Source organism: Clytia hemisphaerica, unplaced genomic scaffold (assembly GCF_902728285.1).
Source record: "Clytia hemisphaerica strain Z4C2 unplaced genomic scaffold, Clytia hemisphaerica genome assembly, whole genome shotgun sequence".
Taxonomy (NCBI): domain Eukaryota; kingdom Metazoa; phylum Cnidaria; class Hydrozoa; order Leptothecata; family Clytiidae; genus Clytia; species Clytia hemisphaerica.
In genome coordinates, this window is record NW_027103728.1 from 901,161 (window position 1) to 925,829 (window position 24,669).

Sequence of the window (24,669 nt, forward strand, 5' to 3'; positions counted from 1 at the left end):
AATTCTTGATGCTTAACTTTTGCAGTTGTTAATGTCAACTTAATTTAACACTGTTCCTTTCAACGTTTTGAACTTATATTCGACCGCTCTCGTTTACTAACAAACAATTTCTTTTCTAGCAAAACGTGTTCAGAGTATTGGCGACTCCATCGAAAAAGACACAGACAAAAGAAACACCATTCCAAAGGTACACGAAAGATTGCTGAACAGCAAAACAAATCTAAGACGTGATTCCATACAACTGGATCCCAACGACGCCGATAGTCGCATAGCGGTGCCAGTCACTCAAACGAAACTGAACAAACTCCTCATGTTTTATTATATCAAAAAGCGATATCCAAAACTTGTCAATCATTTGATTGATACTGAATCAGTTGGTAAACTACCCAGCGCTGGTGTTACGGTCAATCTCAATAAAAGCATCAATGCATTGGAAGTTCTTAGTGATAAAGAGCGTTTCAAGAATGTCACCAACATTGCAGAAGGTGAAGATCTTACAGGAAGCGCCAGACAAAAAGATCATAAAGAACCCGATCCTAACGTGTCAAAAATCAGTGAAAAACAATTTGATACTGTAAAAAGTATTGCATCAGGAACGTTGAAGGATAATGAGATCGATTCTATTATGTCCAGATTGGTGGACACGGAGGTGAACGGTGCAGATAAGCAATCACATTTTGAATCGTTAAATATTGACCTTGGTGAAGAGGGATCCTCCAATAATGGGATGGAGAAAACATCTTTAAGTAAAAAACTAGGTCAGGAAACTTCTTCGGGCAAGGAGTCAGCTCCGGTTAAATCAGATCTGGACGTTGATAAGATATCATCCAAAGATACCACAGCTGCTGTGCAAAACACTGATGTAATTGAAGATATTGCAAAGTCTCCATCGCAAGAGGCAAAAGATGTTTCTACGAAAGGCAATGTCAGAGTTGATGGCAATAAGGATGAAGATAAAACTTCTTCTTCGAAATCTGAGGTGAATATTTCGCAGAGCAAACTTTCTTTAGATAAAGAACAGAGCGGAGAAAATTCAAAAGTTACTGATGGTCCGACCAGTAAAGAGGAGAATATTTTGAGTTCTGCCAAAGGTTTATTGAAAGATGTTGAAGACTTGGAATCATCTTTGAAAAACGAAGAACCACACTCACAGAAATTCATTGAAAACACAAATGAAGGTTGTGAAGGCGTTAGTTGTATGACGAAAGAACTTGTTACTTTGTTTGATGAGAATTACTCCAAACGACAGAAGTCCCAAGCGGAGGAAAATAATATTGTCTCCAAATTCTCGAACAATGCTGGTTCACATTCAGAAGAAACAATGTTACCAAGACCTATCCCTGGTGCTGAAGAAAGTATGGGAAAAAAAGATAAAGAATCAGTCACTGGTAGGAATGCACCAGTCGCTGCAATCACTAAAAGTAAGCAAACTGATTCAAAAGGACCACCACAATCTGCTGGTGACTCAATATCTAAATTCCATGATCAATCTCAATCCAAATCATCTCCGGAAGAAGAGTTAGACTTGTTTCCAGGGTTCAAGGTCAACAGATACATTCCCGAAGAAGTGACAGGACAAACGAGAAAGGGTGGAGATCCTTATACAAGTATTGGGCATGATTCAATTCGACATGAACATGATCATTCGAGTGTTGTGGCAAATAAATACTACGATAAAAGCATAGGTAAGTTTGTACCATATATTTCCCTTTCGAAGCCGTGGTAGAATTCACTCGCTTGAATGAATAAGAACCATTTTATTCCTGATAACACTACTAGTCCAGTAGCGTGGTGGGTCGACCGATATAAGGGTGATAAACTGGGGAGGCATTTTCCAAAGCTGGTATTTTGGCGCCACTTTTATCAAGGAAAAATACACGAGCTTCAAACTGCTAAAATACTTCTGGGAAAAAGTCTACCAAACTACTATCTTAGTCTAATCCAAGGCTTCACGTTACATTAGACCAGATCGTCTTTCTCGAAAATTTCGAGAATGAAACTACTCGAGCTTAGTTAAGAAAAATATGAAGTTTAAGTCTAAATTTTGATAAGGAGGGATTAAAAGTATTCTTATGGAAGTTTTCATTATTATTTTCTTCATGCTTAAAATCACAGATTTTTGTAAAGCCCGAAGGGCTAGATGGTGTGCTTTAAACTTTTCCAAGCAAAAAAAAGTTAATATCGCAAAAGATATTGTTGATTTTGTAGCTATTGAAAAGAAGCTTCTGATTGGTCAAGCGCTGAAATCATATTATATTATCACGTGACCTAGGTAGGATTTCCTACAGAACCACGGCACTAGTTCTTCATCTTAATTTTCTCTCTTTCAAAGATTCTGAACTAGACAGTTTCCATGGCGGAAATATCGGTGAATGGATGTCATCACATTGGGGACATGGAGAAGTTGGTCACCCAGGGCAACATGAACATGGTCAAAGTGGGATGCACGATCACCGGTACATTGGTACGTCTTTCTTTGTGTCTTACAAGAATTATTTAACCTGAAATTTCGGAAGTAATTTCGATATGGGACTTGATAGATATGCAAGATCTTTCATTTTTGAACAATGATAAAGTCGTCATTGAAGGGTTAAACATCTTGGGAAAACCCGGCGAAGCTTTTTAAAAGGAATAACAGTTCTTAAAATGTAGTTGTTTTATTAATAATAGCAAGAGAAGACATATTCAAGGTTCATATTGAAGGTATCAATACCTTCATTTATGTCAATGTAAGTTACCATGAACATAACTTTTTAATCGATGTTACCGTAGGAACACACAGTGGTGAAGATGCAGGAGAACATTTACACTATGGTCGCCATCATGGAACAGATCATCATGGGAACCATGGCTACGGTGGCTACGGCGGCTATGGTAGCCATGGTTATGGAGGCTATGGGAGCCATCACGGGTCACATGGCAACGGTCATGGTCATGGATATGGTAACTATGGCAGCGGCTACTATGGTGGAAGTGGTGGCCATTATGGACATGACGGTGGATATTTGGGACATACGGGCCACCATATGGAAGGAGTAGGTCACATGGACATGCATCGGGAGTTTTCACACGAAGGAGGAGGGCATGGTCAAGACCATCACATGCAAATGGTTGGTGGGTATGCTGGTGGCATCGATGGTGCATCCTACGGACATCACCATATGGACGATGTAGTCCTGAAGAAAGGTTTGCGGTTCTATTGCAATAGCTTTACATTCGTATGATGGCATAATCGTGCAACGCAGTGATATAAGAGTTTTTAAACCGTGGCGTAAAACGAAGGAGTGGAATACCTAAATGACATGAATAATATTTCTTTGATATAAAAGCATCAAAATTAGAAATTACCAGTCAAAAAAGGTTTTCAATCTGAAATTTCAATTCTAGGTGATAAAATCAGCGAAGAGCATGACTACATGATCCATAGCATGCCAGATCTGCACGCTGTTCATTTCGGTGACAACATCATGAATGCTATCCCTCACAATTTCCAAAAGATTGCACAAGTAGAAAAGGAGCACAAACTTCACGAGAAAGAAGCAAAAGAACACGAAAAGATGTTGAAAGAGGCGTTGGAAGGTAAACAGAAAGCCATGCATAAAGAAAAAGAGAAAGGACATCATGTAGAGCACGTGGAAGAGGAACCACATGGTCATTTAACCGATGGAGGTGGCTTTCACCATCAAGCAGGTTCGTCAGTTTTCTTTAATTTCAAAAGTGAGGCTTTTAAAGATAAAGATAAATGAACTTAAGAGGTGAAGCTTAACAAACTGTAAAACGGACAACATTAAGCCCTTAAAATCTTCATCTTTGTTTACAAGGCAAAAGGCAAAAACTGTACGCTTTGACGAAAGCCAAAAGGTCTAGAAGATGGGAATACAGAAAACTTAAAAGTGTAGAGGCAGCAAATGATAAAACAAGCGAGATGAAGCGACTGCTTAGGTTGTAAAAATAATATTGATATTCTTATGAGAATGTCGACCATAATTAAAGATTGGAGTCTTTACCCAGTCAAAAAGTGCTCTCAGTGCTCCCAGCCAGAATGAACGTGACGTAACATACCCTTACCTTTGAACTGACTGAAAGGAAATCAGATTCCCCATTGAAAAAGTACTGAAAAATTCTTCCGCTTGCAGGCCATTTGTACGGTATGCATGGATACAGTTTCAACATGCACAATGACGCATCACATCTGGAGGATGAGACGTATGGTTCATCGCAAGAACAAGAACAACATCATCATGAAGACCATGATCATTTTCATCACCCTGGTTTCCATGGCAGCACTGAATTCATTGGTGATGAAGTCGACTTCGAAAGAGGTTGGTAAAGCTATTGTACAAGGAAACGGGCCTTCCCTCGCAACAATTAAATTATACAATAGAAATGAATGAACCAGCGTACGTTAGCGTTGACTAATGCACTCTATTTGAATTGCTGTGTTGTAAAGTAAATTCTACTCCGTGAAATGTGTACGGATTGTATAGTTTGAATTCGTTTTTATGATAAGTTTGATGGAATTAGAAAATAATCTACTTCACGATATTCAAAATAAGGGTAGATATTCAGTGCCGTAGACACAAATTCTATTTTAGGGGGGCCCTATATGTTTAGTATCTAAGAAGGCCCCACCATGGTTGGAATTTTTTTGGACTTTATACCTTCCAGATTGGCTAAAACTGCCTCTCCGAAAGTCAATTTCAGCAAAAGGTAAGTAGAAATCGCGTGCATATTATTAGTATATTTTATTAAGACTATTTTCTTACATAGTCAGTGCGTTAGTTAGTTATTTCGTTCTGTGGCACACGTCGGCTCAACGTAACAGTGGTAAAAAGAGGGAAGAGATTAAGCAAATAAATTAAATAAGTAAATATACAGACAACGTTGACATTTACCGTTGGAAGCATTGAAATTTAATAAATCATTTCATGTAATATATTTACAGGTCGATATAGGGAGAGTGCATTGGGCAGTAAAGTGATGGACCATCAATACATGGCACGTATGCCACATCAAGATGAGCACATGGGTGGTGAAAGCATGCATCACCATCATGAAACGAGTAGAGGAAATCACCACGTGACCAACCAAAACGAACACATGTCTTCGGAGCACGAAGGAGGTTGGTCCCCAATATATCGTGATTTTATTTTACGAGAGGTGAAAAAGAGTGTCCAGGAATGTCCACTTTTAGATTGTAACCCGATTTTATTCATCTTCAAAAACTGACGTAATTATTTAGCAGAGAAGATAAAGGGGGCTATGACAATTTTTCCAAGCCTTAGGGAGGTACGACCATTTTTGACTATCTTGGGGGTTAGGTTGTGATAGTTTTTCTAGAGGAAGGTTGAAATCTTATTGGATACCTTGACGTGTTGAGTAATGTCTTATTATAGAATAACTTTTTAAATCTTTTCTACTTTCTACCCACAGGTCATCATCATCATAGACATCATCACCATATGGGCCACCATATGGGACATATGAGTCACCACCATGGTCATCACAACCAGCAATCAGCAATGTTCAAAGGTAAACTACTTTGAAATCAAGTGCACAACATACGAAAATTGTTCAAGTTTGAGATTTTTTGTGAGAACCGTAAATTTTCAAACATGCTTCGTACTCGTATCATATTGACAAACAATTGAAAATTTTCCCATTCAGAGTCTCAGTTTTCGCTATTTAGAATTGACAGTGATTTTAAGACCTTGTTTTTTTCTTTCATTCATAAGGTCAAGAGAATCAAAGCGAGCAAGGAGAATCTGGTCTTCATGATAATCACCACCAACATCATTACCATCATCACCACAAAATACATCGTGGTCATAATTACAATCAATGTCCTGGTTGCGATCAAGATCTGATTCATCAACATCATGGTTCCAAGAAATGTTGCAATACTTCTATCCCTTATGTAAGCATTGTATGATTCAGTACTTGTAGCTTTCATCTCTATTCCACCTTTAATTTCATATAGACTATTGAATTTTGGGAATTATAACCATGATATTGAAGATAATACTATCTTTTGGCATCAACAAAAATCATTTGACGATGGAGAAGCTAGAATTGATTGATCACTATTCGTTTGACTTTTCATCGGCCATAAAAATAAGATAATTGCCAAAGTCTCGCCGAAGTTAACCATAAACTAATTTTTACTGATATACCCTTCCATTCGCTAAAATTAGTCCTCGTCAAAATTATTTTTTCCTGTCATTTATGCCCCTTGCTAGAATTAGTTCCCTCAAAGTATCTCATAGCAACAATAAAATCATGAAACCAAGGAAACTTTCTCCATACAGAACACACCATCAGAAGAAGGGTGCAGCCCATGTAACGGGACCACAACATTAACAGGTGCCAAGAGAGAAGCAGAAGGGTATGTTGAGAAGGAAGGAGGAGATGTGGATGAGCATGATGATCACGATATCGATACTGGGGACGAAGGTGAGAGCATGTTTCACGCTAGGCTACTTGCATCCCCAGAATTTATATTGATATAGGATATATCAAAGCACATCAGAGGGGATACATGCAGCCTAGTTTCACGCATTTACGTGTACACTCTTTTCTTTATAAGAGTAACGAGGCACAAAAACGCAATATGAACAATATGAACAATTAAAAGTACAAAGTCGATCTTCAAATTGCTAAATCTTCAGCAAATGTTAAAGACACCTAATGACAATTGTTGTATTTCGCTTCAACATTCAGGCGATGACGAGATGTATCACGACGATCACCAACATCACCAAGGTGAAGGAGGTCATCATGAAACAGAACCACAGTTCGGTGAAGAGCATCATAAACCGGAAGAACACCATCCTGGTGAATTACATAATGGTGAAGGACAGGAAGGTATTCATACACTTCTTTCATTTTGTTGGTGGAAATTTCTCTCAGAAACCACTCCCCCAAAGGGTAGTATAGTATAGGGAGGAGAGAGGGGTGCCTCATTAAATCACCATGAGCTCTGGGTTGGATCACATAAACATCAAATCCAGTTGGGGGAGTTATCTTTTCGAGTTTTTGAGAAAAGTGTTGACGACTTTTTCAAGACAACGTCAGCCCAAGTTCATAAGGTCCATTTTTTGAACCTCTGCAACACATCCGTCGTTTGATAAGGGGATGGAGTATACCTTCTTTTGCCTATTTTGAACTACCCAACCAATAACACAGACAATAATATTACTCATTTCATTTTCAACAGGCAAGGATTTCCATGGAGGTGACGGTGATGAGGAGAAAGACATCAAGGATGAATTTCACAAAGAGATTGCCAAAGAACAAGGACATCATCATTTCATCCACCATGAACAGAATGAACACCTTCATCACCACGAATTCCCAATCGTTCATATTGATCACGAAGAAGGCGTCCACCAAGACCCTGGTAAGTTAAAACACAAAATGGAGCTTCTTTATTTTCCTACCCTACACGAGTTGACGAGGGTTTTCGCCGTCCTTATGAAAGCAGAAAGAAATACTGAAGCAAAGTAATAACGTCAAAACTTCCAGGCGCATGCAGGCTAAATTGTAGCGTGTGTCACTTTGATGATAGAGACCCCCCCCCAGCGGTTTGCGTGATGGCGTGATTGGGACTTTATTCTTGCGTGATGGCGTGATTAGGGATTTTTTTTGGCGTGATGGCGTGATCAAGATTTTGGCGTGATGCGTGATAGGACAAAAATTTGAGGCGTGATGCGTGATTTGGGCTATTTTTCGCTATTTTTTGCGTGATGACAAATTTTAGCGATTTTCGTGATGCGTGATGGAGAAAATCTTTTTACGTGATGGCGTGATTAGGGGTGCCGCTGGGGGGCCTCATGATAGCTTTGGATCACTGGAAATAAATGTAAAAATTGCAATTGCGGACCAATCCAAATTAGTTTATTGTTTCTTCCAATAAGATAGATTCTCTGGTAGATAGATTTAAGAAGACATTCTTATTGCCAACCTAGATGTCTCATTAAAAATAAAAAAACCTTCCTTCTCGTTTCACCAGGAGAGACAGTTCACAACGAGCACGAGATGATTCAAAACCAGGGAACACATTCCCATGTGCATGAACACCCACACCAAGAAGTAGACTCTGATGATCGCATTGTTCCACCAGAGGTTGTTCATGAAGGACCCATCTCACCTCTACCTGTCTTCCAGGGAGAAGAATTCCATGGCCCTGGAATCCGAGACACACCAGATGTCCACTTCGAAGATGAAATGGACACCAGTCGTTATCGGCATGGTAGAAGTGTGGAAGAAGTCAAACAAAGTGAGACTATTGTTTCTTAGTGATTCTCGGTTTGATTAGCTACAGACTTTGGTGTAGCAGTCAGTCTTTCGACTCAAAGGTTTTTGTATTTAGAGGTAGCGGACGACGCAACTCTTTCTCACTGGTTTGATCAAGTTTGCACAACATTTCTTCATTGAAACAATGCCCACTCTTCTCAACATTAGATGCATTCAATTTAATATTGTTTTTGAAATTCCAGATTCCATGACTACCAAAAAGACAGTAGAATCACCAGGTCAGACACGCCAAATCTTCCTAATGAGCAGTGAACCATACGTTGCTAAGCGACAAGATCCATATGGTTCGATTGGTCACTACCCAGAGATGCATATGGATATCCATAAGTTGCATCACCATGAAATACATTCTGACCACGAAGGACATTTTGGTTGCAATGGATATGGTGGTGGTTACGGGTGGTGTCCTGATGGCATCGGTAAATACTCATTTATTTTATATTAGCTGATTCTTAAGAATTTTGAAGAGGAAGAATATACCTAACAGACAACAATACTGCCTTTCAAAGGAATTTAAAGGAAGAATAGACGAATTGTGGAATTATGTATGCAATTATCAAACTTACTTACGTCATAATCAAAAGACAAAACAAGAAATAACTGCAATTCATGATACACCCCTATGTCATAAATAGAGCCGAAATCTCATCACGGCGAGAAACATACACCAAAACTTCAGCCCACTTCCAAATTGACTTTGATCCCATCCCAAGTGGATAAAAAGACACATGAAAACTATCCCACTTTTTTTGAGCTGGTAAGAATAGAATTTCTAGCTCCCCACTGTGGAAAAAGATTTCACCGGGGCATTGAAACAGGTGTGTCATAATTTTTTTATAAATTGATCCTGTAAACATGGACATGATTTTGGAAAAGTTCTACTAGGAAAATGTCCAATTCTAAGTGCAGCGCCATACGTCTTTTAGTTCATATAGAAAGTTTCTCCGGGTAATACAGTCTTTAACCTTTGATACTTTTTTAAAAAGGCTTTGGAGGACATGGTCACCACCACAACCACCACCATCATCACCACCGTGATCACCATGACTACGGTGATGAAGATTACGATGACGATTATGGACATCACGATTACCACGATGAAGATGAAGGATCGGGAGATATCGAAGAAGAATATCATCATTCACCACACCATTTCCATGATGGAGAACGGAGAGGGAAAGTGGAAGGTTTGTTAGACGTTAAAGTTAAAACATTACATTACGTGAATAATGCGCCATTCCATTTTATACCAATACAGGGGGAGGGGTTGATGAACATTTCCAGGGAGTCTAAGGAAAGCTCTTTTCCAGGGTTTACATTACAAAGCAACGCCTAGCTGTATCTTCTTCTCCAGGGGTAAAAAGAAAAGTTATCCTTTTATGAGCGGAAAGTGATTAATAATTATTCTAGACTGATTTTAGCTCCACCTTAACTTTATGAAGAAGAGCTTTTCTGAGGGTTCTTTTAAAACTTTGTCATATTTCCAAGGGATTCCATTTTCAAGAATCTTTTTGGTTCGGCTCCCTCTGTACGGATAACGAGGGAAAAGCTTGATGTAATGTTTGCCGATAAACTTCAGTTTCTTAAAGGCACAACTCGCAAAACTATCGTTTCTTTGACATATTGTTAGGTCGTGATGCAACAGATGATGAGCACAGTAAGAAAAACGGGACATCAACAATACGAAGAGTATACCATGGCATACACAACGACACTAAAGGTTCGTCAACACTTCATTACACGTGTCCCTCATACAATGCTAACGTTTTATTGATATAGACCAGTTACCAAGCTGGCAAACAACGTTGTTCCAACGTTCATTTAACGTTAAATGACCGCTAAGCGCTTGGAAGAAAGGAGTCTAGGGAGTTTATTGTACTAATATTGCTAAATCAAATTTTCGTGCAAGGTTTAACCTTAAGGTGAAAAAACAACTTTCTATGAGTATAAAAACTCGTCTAAAAACTCACATAACAAAGGGATTGACGCATAAGTTACTGACATGCAGATAGCTGATGAACACTGCTTTCACTTTCCAGTGGTGCACATTCACCGTGAAATGCCCAAACAAGACGGTAGTGATGATTATATGGAGCACGACCAATTCATTGAACCCCCTTCTACTGAACTTCAATCATTCAATGGCCATATCCTAATGTCCATACCACATTTCGAAGAACAAATTGCTACTGAACCAGAGGCTAATGATCTTCATAATAAAACTTCTAAAGAAGGTACGTCATCTACTACAGTCTTTTATATATCTTTTGCAAAAGTATTTGTCACTGAATGCACACCAACCCTTTCGTCCGCTTCTAATCAAGGATACAATTCTCACAGAAAAAAGCTCCTTATCTCCTTTTTCGAGATATCCTTCGTACATAATAATTCATTATGTATACTGTACTAACAAACTGCGAACATGCTCCAAACATCCGAAATGATTCTCGTGATGATGTTGTAAATTTCATTCATCAGGAGGAAGAAACATTCTTCCAACCACTTCCTTTGTATTCGTAGACAAAGATCGTCACGGAGAAGCGAGTGAATATTATGCGAGAGACAATCGACCTGAGAATGAACAACTTGCAGAACATCTGGATGTACAAGATCAAGGAGACAATCGTGTTGTCCACATCACTCCCCATTTCCAAAAGAAAAGCCAAGGTACGTTTTAAAGATTTGATTTAAAATGGCAGCTAGTTTGAAAGTAATGACAAAGATGATGTTATTTGTGTCTTCGTGCCATTCGAAGTCTTTTTTTGGAGCTGGTAAATAATTATTTTTTGAATATGGTTATGCATGTACATACCATAAGTTATCATTTCATAATCTCTTCTCAGTGGAGCCGCAAAAGGACGATGTCGATTCACCCAAAGGAACCATCGACAGCCAACCACTCCAAACATTCAACCCATTTTGTCGAGATGAGAATGGGAAGATGAAATTGGATATTGATGGAAAGAAAAGACAAGTTATCAGTCATGATAATCATCCACAACCATGTTCTTCCCAAGGTAATTGCTAACTTTTGTGAATTAATGTTAGGTTTGATAGTTGAAAGTTTGACAATATTTTGTTGAGGAAAGTTTGGTTTGAAAAGTTGTTTTGTCCGACTAGATATAATACCGCATGATCCTTCCTTCTAAGATGGAGAAACCGCTCAAGACGCAACAGTCAGTAAATTACTGAATGATGATGACATCCTACCTGAAGAATTACAACATGAAAAGGAAGAGAACGCACGAAGAGAAGAAGAGTGGAAAAATGAAGAAGGAGCACCTTATATTCCACAATCAGTAAATGAAAGTGATGATGTTCCCAGTCCTCCTCAAGGTAATGCATTTTCTGGTTTCAGACGTGAGAATTGAAATGATTCTTCTAAGACCATTTTATGACCGTTAACAGGGAATTGTTCCTCCAAAATTGTAACTAAAGCTAAACGCACTGAGAGATGAAACCACTTAAAAAAAAAAATCTTTACATTTTTGACATATGACATATTCTATTTATAGGTGAAAATGTAGAAGCAGAGATGAGCGATGTTTTGACACCACAAGAAAAAGACAACCTCGCTCTTAACAATGACATCGAACATATTCATGAAGAAGAAATCGCATTGACAGATCGAATGATGAGACCAAACATCCAAAGATCACCAGAAGTTTCACCAATCAAGACTCGTCAACATCGTCAAGGTCTGTTGAAAAAGCTTTAAGGGAAAGGGTAAACCAAAATACAGTGAAATTTTCAATCTCTTAAAGGTAGACGGTATTTCGGTGTTTAGAGTTATTAAAAGGCGGACACTTATCCATTTCCCCGATGGTATCCACAAATTAGAGGTTCCACCACTATATAGACAAAAAAACAAAACGTGGTCAGTCAAAGCATTTAAAACTTATTTAAAATCTAAAACGAGTTTCCTTTCTTTCATAGTTGTTCTACCAGCATCATATTCACACCATGCAGCTCTAGAAGGTATGATACGTCACCGCCCACGAGTACATCATTTACCACGCCCGCTATTTGGTGCCACCGCCATCCACACGCCTCAACCACATCACCCTGACAACAATGTTCATCTTCATCCAGCACTCCCTTATCCTCATCAACAACTTTACGATGCACCATGCGCCAAAGACCAATGCACTCATCCGAAGGTGACGATAATAGTATTTTTTCAGTGATTACCATTCTGATATATTTCTAAAGCGACTTCCCAATTTTATAACCAAGTCAGCAATTTTTCAAACTCCACGCACTTACATAAACTACGTCGTCTGTCATGGAGAAAGTGATATAGTATAATCACTCAAAAAGATTTGTTGAGCCTGCAGAGTCAGTCCATGATAACTTAATTTAACTCACGTAACTTGAATCACGTAACTTACAACAGGAAATGAACCAATAAAAAAACATCGATTTTTTCTTAAACTTTTTCCTAATTCAGGTCATCTCACCGGTACACCCAGCACACGAGGGTTTACCGATAGCACTCCGCCCACATGTAAACCATTTACCACGCCCGCTATTTGGTGCCACCGCCATCCACACGCCTCAACCACATCACCCTGACAACAATGTTCACCTTCATCCAGCACTCCCTTATCCTAATCAACAACTTTACGATCATCCATGCGTTAAAGACCAATGTGCCCATCCTTTACAAGTGAGTATAAATGGATTTTTCACTGATTACGATTCTAATATCATTCTAAAGTGACTTCCCAAGCCCACAGTTTTCCAGCTCAACACACTTACACAAGCCACGTTTGTTTGTCAGAGATAAAGTGACAGTGTAGTCACTCCAAAATATTTGTTTAACCTGCTTAGTCAGTCCATGATAGATTTACATAAGTTTCAACAGAAGTGAGAACCAATAGAAAAACGTCTTTTTTTCCTAATTCAGGTCATCTCACCGGTACACCCAGCACACGAGGGTTTACCGATAGCACTCCGCCCACATATACACCATTTACCACGCCCACTATTTGATGCCACCGCCATCCACACACCTCAACCACATCACCCTGACAACAATATTCATCTTCATCCAGCACTTCCTTATCCTCATCAACAACTTTACGATCATCCATGCGTTAAAGATCAATGTGGCCATCCTCTGAAGGTAAAATATCGAATGATTATATAAGTTGTACAATCGACTTTTCTATTACATTCAAGGCAATAATTCTCTGACAACCATCGAAAGTAGAACACCCTTCATAAACTCATAAAAGGAAAATATTATATTACATAACTGAAATCCTTTATTGGCCTTCCGCAAATTCCTCAAATAATATATTTCTCTTGAATAGGTTATCACGCGAGCCAAATCTGCGCAACAACACAGTTTGAAAAACAATGTTGGCAAAATAGTGCAAAAGAATGGTCTGATCAATCGAGGTCAACCAACGTCACTGAATGCTGGTACATCAAAAATGGGAGTGACCATCTCAACAAGAAAAGAAGATAATCCTGCTTCTACGATGATGAATTTCTCAAAGAAAGGTATCAAAATGCGATATCCATAAAAACATTGCGTTTAATTGCCTTTACAACAGCTTACTGTAAATGGTGAATACGAAAAGTCTCCATCTTCATTAGTTTCATAAGGCTTTCAATTGAAAATTTGGGCTTTGAGTACGCTAAATTGTGATTTACTGTGCCTATGTTTATCACATATGACTCAATCTCATTTCATAGCAAAAATCACAAATAGAATGAGAAGAAAAAATCGCCACAAAATGAAACGTAAGAAGAACACGAGAAAAAAGGGAAAGAAGAAGGCAGTGAAAATCAGAAAGGAAAGCAAACAGAGGAAAAATAAGCTACATCAGGTCATAACAGGTGGAAAAAGACAACACACTAAACCTCTAGTTAACACAAACCAAAAAGCGAGGGAAGATCGTTTATTCAACAATTTGATGAACGATGAGGATATTTTACCGAACATCGAAGAAGAGAATGAACGAAATGCTCAACCTCCTCCCCTCAATGAAAGACAACCTGATGAAGGTGACCAAGAAGTGCCTTATGATTTGTCCATTATACAAAATAATGCACAGGGAAGAAATCGACAGAGTAAGTAGCTTGTTAATTGTGTGCTTTTTTTAAAGGATTATATCCTCTTCCTTTACAAAAATGCGTTGTCTGTAGCATAAGAATTGTATTTTTTGGCTTTGTATTTATTGAATCACCTTGTTGCTATGATACGCCTTCCCAACTGGTTAAAGATATATAAGTTATTTCAGTCATTTTTATAAAAGCCTTTCTACTTGATTAAGACGGTGTTTCCTTTTCAGCTCAAAATGTTCCCATCGCAAAGAAAACCAATCTGCATATTGCAAAGAGCATTAAAAGAAGTAAGAAAATTACCAAAAAGGAAGCCACAGGAAAAAGACAACAAACTAAACCTCTAGTCAACACGAACCAAAAAGAGAGGGAAGATCGTTTATTCAACAATTTAATGAACGATGAGGATATTTTACCGAACAGCGAAGAAGAGAATGAACGAAATGCTCAACCTCCTCCTCTTAATGAAAGGCAACCTGATGAAGGTGAGCAAGAAGTGCCTTATGATCTGTCCATCATACAAAATAATGCACAGGGGAGAAATCGACAGAGTAAGACTGTCAAGCTTTGCAATTGTTTGCTTTTTTTAGGTTTTGGCGGATTATACCGTCTCCCTTTGCAAAAATGCGTTGTCTGCATTATGAGAATTGCATTGTTTGGCTTTGTATTTATTGAATCACCTTGTCTGCTATAATACGCCTTCTCCAACTGGTTAAAGATATAAGAAATTACCCTAAGTCAATTTTAGAAAAGCCTTTCTACTAGACAAAGATGGTGTTTTCTTTTCAGCTCAAAACGTTCCCATCGCAAAGAAAGCCACTTTGCAAAGATCAAAAGGCAACAAGCGAAGTAAGAAATTCGCCAGAAAGAAAGCTGCAGGAAAAAGAGAGCAGACAAAGGCTTTAGTCAACACGAACCAAAAAGAGAGGGAAGATCGTTTACTTAACAATTTGATGAACGATGAGGATATTTTACCGAACAGTGAAGAAGAGAATGAACGAAATACTCAACCTCCTCCTCTCAATGAAAGACAACCTGATGAAGGTGACCAAGAAGTGCCTTATGATTTTTCCATCATTCAAAATGAAGCACAGGGGAGAAATGAACAGAGTAAGACTGTCAAGCTTTGTTATTGTGTACTTTGTTAAGAGGATTCGACACACTCCCTTTGCAAAAATGCGTTGTCTGCATTATGAGAATTGTATTGTTTGGCTTTGTATTTATTGAATCACCTTGTCTGCTATAATACGCCTTCCCCAACTGGTTAAAGATATAAGAAATTATTTAAGTCAATTTTAGAAAAGCCTTTCTACAGGGTGATTAAAAAAAACCGCACCCCTAGATTTTTTAACGTAACTTAATTTTTATTTATCCTATAGCTTTGAAATCTCAAACCCTTTTTCCTTAGTAAATTTAAAGTCTATGTGTGAAATTTGAATACTATAGCTTACATATCTTATGAAGAATAAGAAGTTTGAAGATAAAGTACCAGTTTCACAAGTGAACAGGGAATTTTATTTTGACGTCAAAAATGGAGAAGTTTTTCAGTTGAATGTGAAATACCGTTGATCATGTTTTTTAAACCAATAAGTGAATGGAAATGAATGGAAAATGAATGAAAGTGAGCCATAACATCAAATCAAAAAGCTAAAGAAGGTTTGGTCCGTTTTGACGATTTTTCTCACACGTATCCTCTTCTAACATCTGCAATGCATTGAGATTCATTTTTTCACGATGTCACGTCAATCCTCTCTTCAAACCAATCGATTGCATTGACGACGATTATATAAAGGAGTTCATTAAATTCCTATAAAGGAATTCATTCCATTCCTCTTTAACTTCTTGATTTTTCCTGGACTTGCTTAAATATATAGGCTTACAGTACCTCTCTGTCATTGTGCGTTCTTTGAGGGCATCCCTGGGGACTATAAACGCTGTATTATGCTCCGATCACAAGAATAGTATTTTCTTTTTTGACGTCAGAAAAGAAAGGGTTTGTTCATTTATGGAAACTGTACTTTTTCTTCAAACTATCATATTTTAATAAATATCTATAAACCTCAAATCCCACATGCAGGCTTCAAATCTACTAGGGTGTGAGTGTTGAAGATTTCATGGCGATAAGATAGACAGAAAAAAAGTTACGTCAAAAATTCTAGGGGTGCAGTTTTTTTTAATTACCCTGTACTAGACAAAGATGGTGTTTTCTTTTCAGCTCAAAGCGTTACCATCGCAAAGAAAGCCACTTTGCAAAGATCAAAAGCCAACAAGCGAAGTAAGAAATTCGCCAGAAGGAAAGCTACAGGAAAAAGAGAGCATACAAAGGCTCTAGTCAACACAAAACAAAAAGAGAGGGAAGATCGTTTACTTAACAATTTGATGAACGATGAGGATATTTTACCGAACAGTGAAGAAGAGAATGAACGAAATGCTCAACCTCCTCCCCTCAATGAAAGACAACCTGATGAAGGTGACCAAGAAGTGCCTTATGATTTGTCCATCATACAAAATGAAGCACGAGGGAGAACTGATGACCAAAGTAAGAGTATTTAATGACGTAGATAAAAAAACGATTTGTAACTTTTTATTTCATTCGCTTTCTGGAGCTTAGTACGTTCATCTGTTATGACGGGACAGTATTGTTAACAGAGACTGGAAATCAAGTTTACTATGCTCTTTTCGTTTCACTCCTGAGCTTAATTCAAATAATTCTTTTACGTTTATCAAGGTCGACCGTCTGCTAAGCGAACTAGCACCAATAAAAAGAACGTTGTGACTAGCAAAAGCAAGAACAAAGAAACAAATCCCAACAAGATCAAAAGGAAATCAAAACTTCATCACGTCATTGCTGGCAAAAGACACCAAACAACAAAAACACAGAAATCTTCAAAACAAGCGGAGAAATCAGAGAAGGATAAAGAGGACAATGTTTTTGGTAGTTTAATAAATGACCAAGATATCATGCCCATGACGTATAATGAAGCAAATGCTCATACTGGTGAGTACTGCCACCAATTTACTATTAGCCCGGGGGGGGCACTTATAGCTTTTTGATAGACTGGATGGCATTGATAGGTGACCTGGTGTAATTTGGCAGACTCCATTTTTTGGCTATGTTTGAGTTGGTAGAAATACATGCCACTAGATCCAGTCCCTTTTTGGCGAAAAACAAACAGAAAACTATGACCAAGGGATTGATTTTTTTCAAAGTTTGGAGGTATTTTTGAGTTTTTATTATCGTTTCGTAAACTTCGATGGTATTTGACAGGTTTCGAAGATTAAGATTCAATCACAGAAATAGTTGATCTAGGTGTTCATCAAATTGAACCGAAAAACTTATTATCTTCTTTCAAGGGGAGGAGAAGTATGCAGCGGATGCAGATGCACCACCACCATCCAATGAAGTCGAACATGAAGCTGTTGAGGGCGGCGAGGGCGGTGAAGGTGTTACTTTTGATATGCCATCACACGATCATAGACATGATGTTGTAGAACAGGATCATTTTCATCACCTTAACGAAAGTATGAATTCGATTAATTGTATCAGATGGAGTGTTTTGAAACAGTGTCAGTTTGATAAATAAGTATTCGTAATATTAGAAAGATTTCCACTTTGTGACTTAGACTTTAAACAACGATATCTTGATTTTATTACTGATACGGTTTTTTCTACTGTGTAAATTAGGTGTACAGTCTCATGCCTGCTAAACAAATGAATGTTCCATTATGAGAAAAACAACATTTTGCAGATGATTCTTTCAATCACATGCATTGTACGGTACCAGCAAGAAAAGAACATGAAGGGGGAAATATTATCATATTATTGGCCCAGCGCTAGCGATAGGGCCTTTCATTTGCAACTTTCCGTCCTCATCATCCCTTCCGCTGTCTGTCCGTCCGTTTTGGTAGAAACGGCGCTTAAAACCAGTAACACACTTTTTAATTTTGCCGTCTGGAGAGGGAAAAGCTTGCTAAAGTCGGATACTGGCTATAAAAGATATATTTTCTGATTCCGCGCTCCTTCAAAACAATTTTCAAAACAAAACAAGATGGCAGTCGACAGTCAGGGACAGTCACCTTATTAGGAGACGCCTCCTGATTAGGAGACGTCTCCTGATTAGGAGACATGTAGGTCGCTTGGGGTCGCTTGATCAGGAGACCCGTCTCCTAATTAGGAGACATAAAACTTTGATCTCAATTTTAAGGGCTTTAGGCTTTTCCGCGCATTTTGAAACTAGTTTTAATGGAAAGAGCAGCCTCGAATTGGTAAAGTTTTAAAAAAATTATCAAAATTTCTCGGTGCAATCGATCACAATCCTAATATAAAGCACTACAAGGAAGCCCCTCTTGATTTTTTTCATGTCCGCCATTTTTCTTTTTGAGACGCTTTTGTTCAGAAGACAGATTCTTACTTCTGATTGGTTCTTATGGATTATTAGAATTGTGATTGATTCCACCGGTGGATTTTTCTAAAAATCACCATATGGAATCAATTTTTTGTGCTCTTTCCATTGGGAGCAATCAAATCATGCGCAGTTTGCTCGTTCACGAGATAATTACACCCGTCTCCTGATTAGGAGACGTGAACCTCCGAAACCTCCTGATTAGGAGACGGGTCTCCTAATCAGGAGGCGTCTCCTAATAAGGAGACTGTCCCTGACTGGTCGAAGCGAGGAGGTTGATTCATACTTTCTTGTACATTTTCTTTGCTTTAGTGGTCAAGAGACTTTCAAACCAAAGAAATTTTGTAATGATTTTTCTTTATAAACCTTTTTCAACATTCTGTCTTATCTTATAGTCTTTGCTCAAGTTTTAATAAAGTTTTATGAGTGAAAATTCTACCTAAAAATCACCTTCATTTTTTAGCTTCTTGTTTTCAAAAAGATTTTATTTTTAGGAAATAATGGCTTCCGATATAGAAATAAATAAACTGAAATGCAGCTGATGTGTAAAATTGAATAAGATTGGAACTTTTTTCTTGATGCGACACAAGAAAACAGTCACTTCTGGATATGTCGCTGTTTTACCAAAACAACAAACAGTCAGTGGTGGGAACGACCCTGGACACCGCCGTACATTGTACGGTGTTGTACGGTGGGTGTACGGTGGGTACGGTGGGGTGTACGGTGGATTTCGAGTTAACCTATTTCACCACCGTACCTACCAAATTGATTTCAGTTTCAGAAAGCATGCAAATTTTTAGATATTCAACCATGGTCGGACTTACTGAAAAACTTCTAAGTCGGAAAAACTTTCTTTGGTACATTAAGTTTGACCACGGAACTTGTCTTTCAGGATCGCATTCCCACCGTACTATTGTACGGTGGGAAATTTAATGTGCAGTGGGAAAATGCACGGTGTTTTCAAAGTTAACCTTTAATTCCCACCGGACATTTAAATCAAGCCCCACCGTACAACACCGTACAATGTACGGCGGTGTCCAGGGTCGTTGGTGGGACGTGTGCGTGGTATGATTTTCAAACTCAACACATAATTATTACAAGTTAACTGATTCTGGAATTTGGTAATGGACACTAAAATGGAGCTCGTGTGTAAATTCGAACAAGATTGGAACTTTTCCCATGATGTTACGCGTGAAAATGGTTATTTCTGGTTCTGTCTCGTTTGACGATTGGTGGCTTGATTTTTCAAACTCGACACAGAATTATTTCAAGTAAGCTGATTATGGAATTAAGTTATTGGAGACTAAAATGCAGCTCAATGTGTAAATTTGAACAAGATTGGGACTTTTTTCATGATTCTACGTATATTAAATAAAATGGTCTTTTCAAAAATGGTCTCGACTGCGGTCGAGCAATGATGATGATGATGAAATAAAATGGCCATTTCTGTTCTGGATCTGTCGCATAGACCTTTTTTCAAAGAGGACGTCCTGTTGAATAATTATGTAGTCCAGCAGAAAAACAATGATAAAACCATGCATAATTATTACAATATGCATGATACAGTAATTATGCATGGCTTTATCATTGTTTTTATGGCTGGAGTACATAATTATTCAACATGACGTCCTCTTTGAAAAAAGGTCTATTAAACGATCGGTGGCTTGATTTTTCAAACTCGACTCACATAATTATTTATTGTTTAAAAAGTATAAACTGATTCTGGAATTTGTTAATGGACACGAAAATGCAGCTCATGGGTAAATTTGAACTAAGACCTTTTTTCAAAGAGGCTACCCTGTTAAATAATTATGTAGTCCAGCAGAAGAACAATGATACAACCATGCATTAATTATTACAATATGCATGATACAGTAATTATGCATGGCTGTATCATTGTTTTTCTGCTGGACTACATAATTATTCAACAGGGTGGTCTCTTTGAAAAAAGGTCTATTGAAACATTTTTCATGGTTGCAAACGCATGAACAGTGAAAATGATCATTTCTGGATCTGTCACATTAAACTGTTAACTCACATTAACCACATGAATTTTATTGGCCTGGATATGCAGACTATAAACTATTTCACCGTCTAGTTTTTTAAAGATTATTTTTCTGGTTTACAGTCTGGTCCAACTAACATGCCTGCATGGATATTTCTCCCTGCATATGTGAGTGCACCTAATTGGTTAAAAAGCGCCCACTCACTATATATTTGCGGGTATTTTTTATATTTTTCTATGGGCGCGCATAATTTATGGAAATTTTCCACCTAGGACATTTTTATTCCAACCCCCCGCCGCTTATTAAGTTTTGAGATTTTTTCCAACCTCTCCCCCCCGCTTATTCCAAACCCCCCCCCCCCCGCTATTAGGTACCCGAGAGTATTCAACCGTGAACCTGCGCCTGTAGACCCGGTTGGAATGGAGACCATTCAATAAAGTTTCAAGCGTCTAACTATTGAGAAGTACCGCGGTGACTTTGAAAATATTTTTCCTGTCTTTGATCAACATGGTCATACATTTGCTGTTTTGCACGCTCGTTTTCAACACGTTACTTTTCGCTGGGCCTTCACGCCCAACGGGCTTCTTGTTTTGATATTACTTTTCAGGATTACCTCAGGTCGGCTTAAACCAGCAGTTTGGTAATTTCCATGATTTCCACGATGCAATTGGTTTCTATGACGATCGTAACACAAACATTCATCCATCAATCCCTTTCCCAATGGAACAACTGGCTCCTGACAGTCCCATTGTGCAAACACCCTGCACCAAGAAAGATTGTCTACCTACTGTTAAAACTGCTAACAAACTGGAGTTAAGTCTTGATAACAGTACTGTACCCTTGAATAAAACATTAAATGTCAGTCAGAAGAATCAAACATCGAAAGCAAAAGAGAAGAACGTTACAAAATCTGTTTTTCAAGAGCCGAAGTATGGTTGGAAAAAAGATGCCATTGATTTGGTACAGCTTGTTATGAAGAAGGGTATGCTTTCGAACACGTGTAGTCATAAAATTAATAATTAATACATGTAAATGACTTGATTAAAAGAACCCTTTTCTCAGCTTCACCTAGTTCTAGGCTTCATCCTAATATAACTATTACCGTAGTTCCGAAATCAAACAATTTCGAATCAGCAGGCCAAAATCATAAAAAGGCGATTCTATTGGTTAGAAATGATGTCTCGCAATGAAAATCCAATACAACAAACACTTAACAAAATGCCGAGCAGCAGAAACATACCAACATTCTCGGACTTTTATCATAAAATAAGCAATCTTTAATCTTTAAGGCTCCTTAAAATCATACCGATTAAAGTAAACAAAATATGACACTTCTTTACAGATCAAGAGGTATGGGAGAAAGACCACCACCATCGATATGAGCATGAACCTTCTGAACCGTATGAAGGAGAGAATGGATCGGAAGACTTTGCGGAGCACGATAGTCACATACTCATACCAGACATCAATGTGGATCGTTTCAATCAACACGTTCATCCAGCTATTCCACATATCCAACAACAGCTTGAAGAAGATGTAAGATATTCTTCAGTTTTAACGCGACAGGAGGATTGGATCGGGGCTTTCCTAGGTTAGATAACGTCAGAATTTTGTACCTATGAACGCACCGATACAAGAACTCAAACATTAGATGTCATTAGACCTTGTTAAACTCGACCAAAGTCCCCTTCAGGCAAGAGTTGATTAGTGCAGCTATAAGATGGTTCAGGGTGGTTCTATTTTAGTATAAGTGAATCTTCATATTAATCAAGAATTAAGTGTTCTACAGTGAAACCCTTTAAAATGCATACGTGCAAATGCTGAATCATAAACACAGAGAACAAGCATAAAAAAATCTTTCATTTTGTTCAAACGTTCAGTACCACCATTACCACTGGCCACATCACCACCACCATTATCACAACAACCACGATCACCATGGTGATGGAAAGGAAGGTGATAAAAAGAAAGAACACAAAGGTATGATCGTGTTTTCCTTGATTGATGAAGATGTATTTAGGTGATGAAAAATGGTCTTAGACAATTCTTAAAGCCAATTTGTCAATCAGAAGTGTACAATCAACATGGTAGTAAGAAAATAAAGATCCCTAAGGAGAAACCGTCACTAAGACTTAACTATGAGCCAGTCAGCCATATAATTAACGAAATCTTTTCGTTCCATTGGACAGAACACAAAGAGCCACACGAGGAGCACATGGAACATCATCATCATGATCTTCAACATCCAGAACCTCAACATCCACAAGATCATGATGAACATCGCATGGTTCATGTTCATCCTCCAAGTCCCTGGTTCATCAAACCTAAAGGTGAATGATAGATTCTGTCTTTAGCGAAAAAACACCAAGTTAAGTTTGACTGAAGTCTAGTTTGATAGTAGCGACGTGACACGTAGTAGTAGAAGAAAAATTAAGGACATTAATATATTTATCATTATTTTCCTAACTGACACGCAATGCTACTCCAGCCTCTCATTTAATCTTATTTGGATGTTACGGATATCAGACTTTTGCTTTGTTTGTTTGTTTGGTTGTCCGTTATTCTTCTATGAACAGTAGAATGTAGATCCGTAGAGATCTTGCATCAGATTTTTCATGATTTTATTCTATTGGGATTCTAGCATTGATTTCGATAGTTTCTCTTCAATCTGCAATTTATTTACAGTTACAGTTGAAAGGTATATCTTATTTTTACGATCAATCATTGACAGATCAAGCGATAGGTGAACTGATCAAACGTCATCACCATGGACACGGTCATGGACACCACAACAGGCATCATTGTGATTGCGATGAAGAAGATGACGAGGAAGATGAAGATGAGTGTTGCGAACAAAGAGATCACTATTATGGATTCGAAGGTGACTGATTAAAAGATAAAGTTGATTAACCGAACACTTTTAAGGACTGATGAATTAGCGAAAAGTTTTGACCTGCTATTGTTGTCAATATATTTCCGAACAGCAGGTTTAACCAGCCTCAACTAAAGAACTATAACATCGTATATTCACGTATAATTGTTTTTTTACACGAGAACAACCGTCTTGACTTTGAATACTTCAAAACATTTCATTTCCCTACTTATATGGAAAGTCGTTTATAATCCGTGTAATAAAGTAAAAAGGGTGTTATGATATGATAATACGATAACTATTACGGGATAATATATACCAGTTTGTATAAACTAAAATTTGTCCCTTCCACCATTTCTGCTTATTTTACACTACGTCTGAACTAGTCTTCTAGCATGCTAAAATGAACGTATTGCAACTTAAGGTGAAGACGGATCGAATGATTTCTCCAACCATCACATTCACATCCACGAACCTGACCCAAACCTACACCGTTTCAACCAACACATCCACCCGGCCATTCCGCATTTGTACGAACAACTTGAACATGATCCATATCAACCACATTATCACATTTCTCACCGACATCATTGGGCTTTCCAACCTGACCACTACAACAAGAAAGATGGTACGTTTAACCTTTCATTTCAGATACTTGTTATACAATTTCAGAAAAAAAACCACAATTTAGTTTACAGAAATAAAAGTTGACTTTTGAGATCAGAGTTTGGCAAAAAAGACAACCAAAATTTCTCTTTCTGTCGATTCTTGTAACTGCCCATGTCCACAACGAGTCTCACTATCAAATAAAACAAAATAAATGTCCTTTCTTGGTGAGGTACACGCTTTTTTCTTTATAAGAATAGTGTAAATCCGCTTTCATCATGGATATTCTTAACTTTTTTGGGAAAATCATCCTAAAATATTCTTACAGCATTCTTAGGTTAGGATCCTAATTGACAATTTATAATTTAAAATGGTCTAAAAATGGCAGTCT

The 24,669-nt window shown here is 38.0% G+C and overlaps 1 protein-coding gene across 1 annotated transcript in view; it reads left to right on the plus strand.

Annotated features, from left to right (window-relative positions):
* Window positions 1-24,669, plus strand: part of LOC136804938 (uncharacterized) — a 28,308-nt gene that overhangs the window by 1,624 nt on the left and 2,015 nt on the right. The window contains exons 5-40 of the mRNA XM_067061469.1: window positions 120-1,685; window positions 2,333-2,464; window positions 2,773-3,186; window positions 3,388-3,690; window positions 4,137-4,322; window positions 4,946-5,122; window positions 5,434-5,532; window positions 5,736-5,917; window positions 6,309-6,453; window positions 6,721-6,864; window positions 7,217-7,399; window positions 8,012-8,278; window positions 8,499-8,735; window positions 9,303-9,503; window positions 9,947-10,036; window positions 10,356-10,550; window positions 10,837-10,983; window positions 11,160-11,333; window positions 11,467-11,652; window positions 11,832-12,014; window positions 12,253-12,476; window positions 12,767-12,985; window positions 13,226-13,444; window positions 13,635-13,827; window positions 14,023-14,400; window positions 14,622-14,876; window positions 15,181-15,501; window positions 16,607-16,930; window positions 17,120-17,389; window positions 17,746-17,913; window positions 21,408-21,782; window positions 22,143-22,336; window positions 22,681-22,780; window positions 22,990-23,130; window positions 23,532-23,681; window positions 24,097-24,300. Of these exons, the coding sequence (XP_066917570.1) occupies window positions 120-1,685; window positions 2,333-2,464; window positions 2,773-3,186; window positions 3,388-3,690; window positions 4,137-4,322; window positions 4,946-5,122; window positions 5,434-5,532; window positions 5,736-5,917; window positions 6,309-6,453; window positions 6,721-6,864; window positions 7,217-7,399; window positions 8,012-8,278; window positions 8,499-8,735; window positions 9,303-9,503; window positions 9,947-10,036; window positions 10,356-10,550; window positions 10,837-10,983; window positions 11,160-11,333; window positions 11,467-11,652; window positions 11,832-12,014; window positions 12,253-12,476; window positions 12,767-12,985; window positions 13,226-13,444; window positions 13,635-13,827; window positions 14,023-14,400; window positions 14,622-14,876; window positions 15,181-15,501; window positions 16,607-16,930; window positions 17,120-17,389; window positions 17,746-17,913; window positions 21,408-21,782; window positions 22,143-22,336; window positions 22,681-22,780; window positions 22,990-23,130; window positions 23,532-23,681; window positions 24,097-24,300 (8,946 nt within the window). The remainder of the gene's footprint in view (window positions 1-119; window positions 1,686-2,332; window positions 2,465-2,772; window positions 3,187-3,387; window positions 3,691-4,136; window positions 4,323-4,945; window positions 5,123-5,433; window positions 5,533-5,735; window positions 5,918-6,308; window positions 6,454-6,720; window positions 6,865-7,216; window positions 7,400-8,011; window positions 8,279-8,498; window positions 8,736-9,302; window positions 9,504-9,946; window positions 10,037-10,355; window positions 10,551-10,836; window positions 10,984-11,159; window positions 11,334-11,466; window positions 11,653-11,831; window positions 12,015-12,252; window positions 12,477-12,766; window positions 12,986-13,225; window positions 13,445-13,634; window positions 13,828-14,022; window positions 14,401-14,621; window positions 14,877-15,180; window positions 15,502-16,606; window positions 16,931-17,119; window positions 17,390-17,745; window positions 17,914-21,407; window positions 21,783-22,142; window positions 22,337-22,680; window positions 22,781-22,989; window positions 23,131-23,531; window positions 23,682-24,096; window positions 24,301-24,669) is intronic.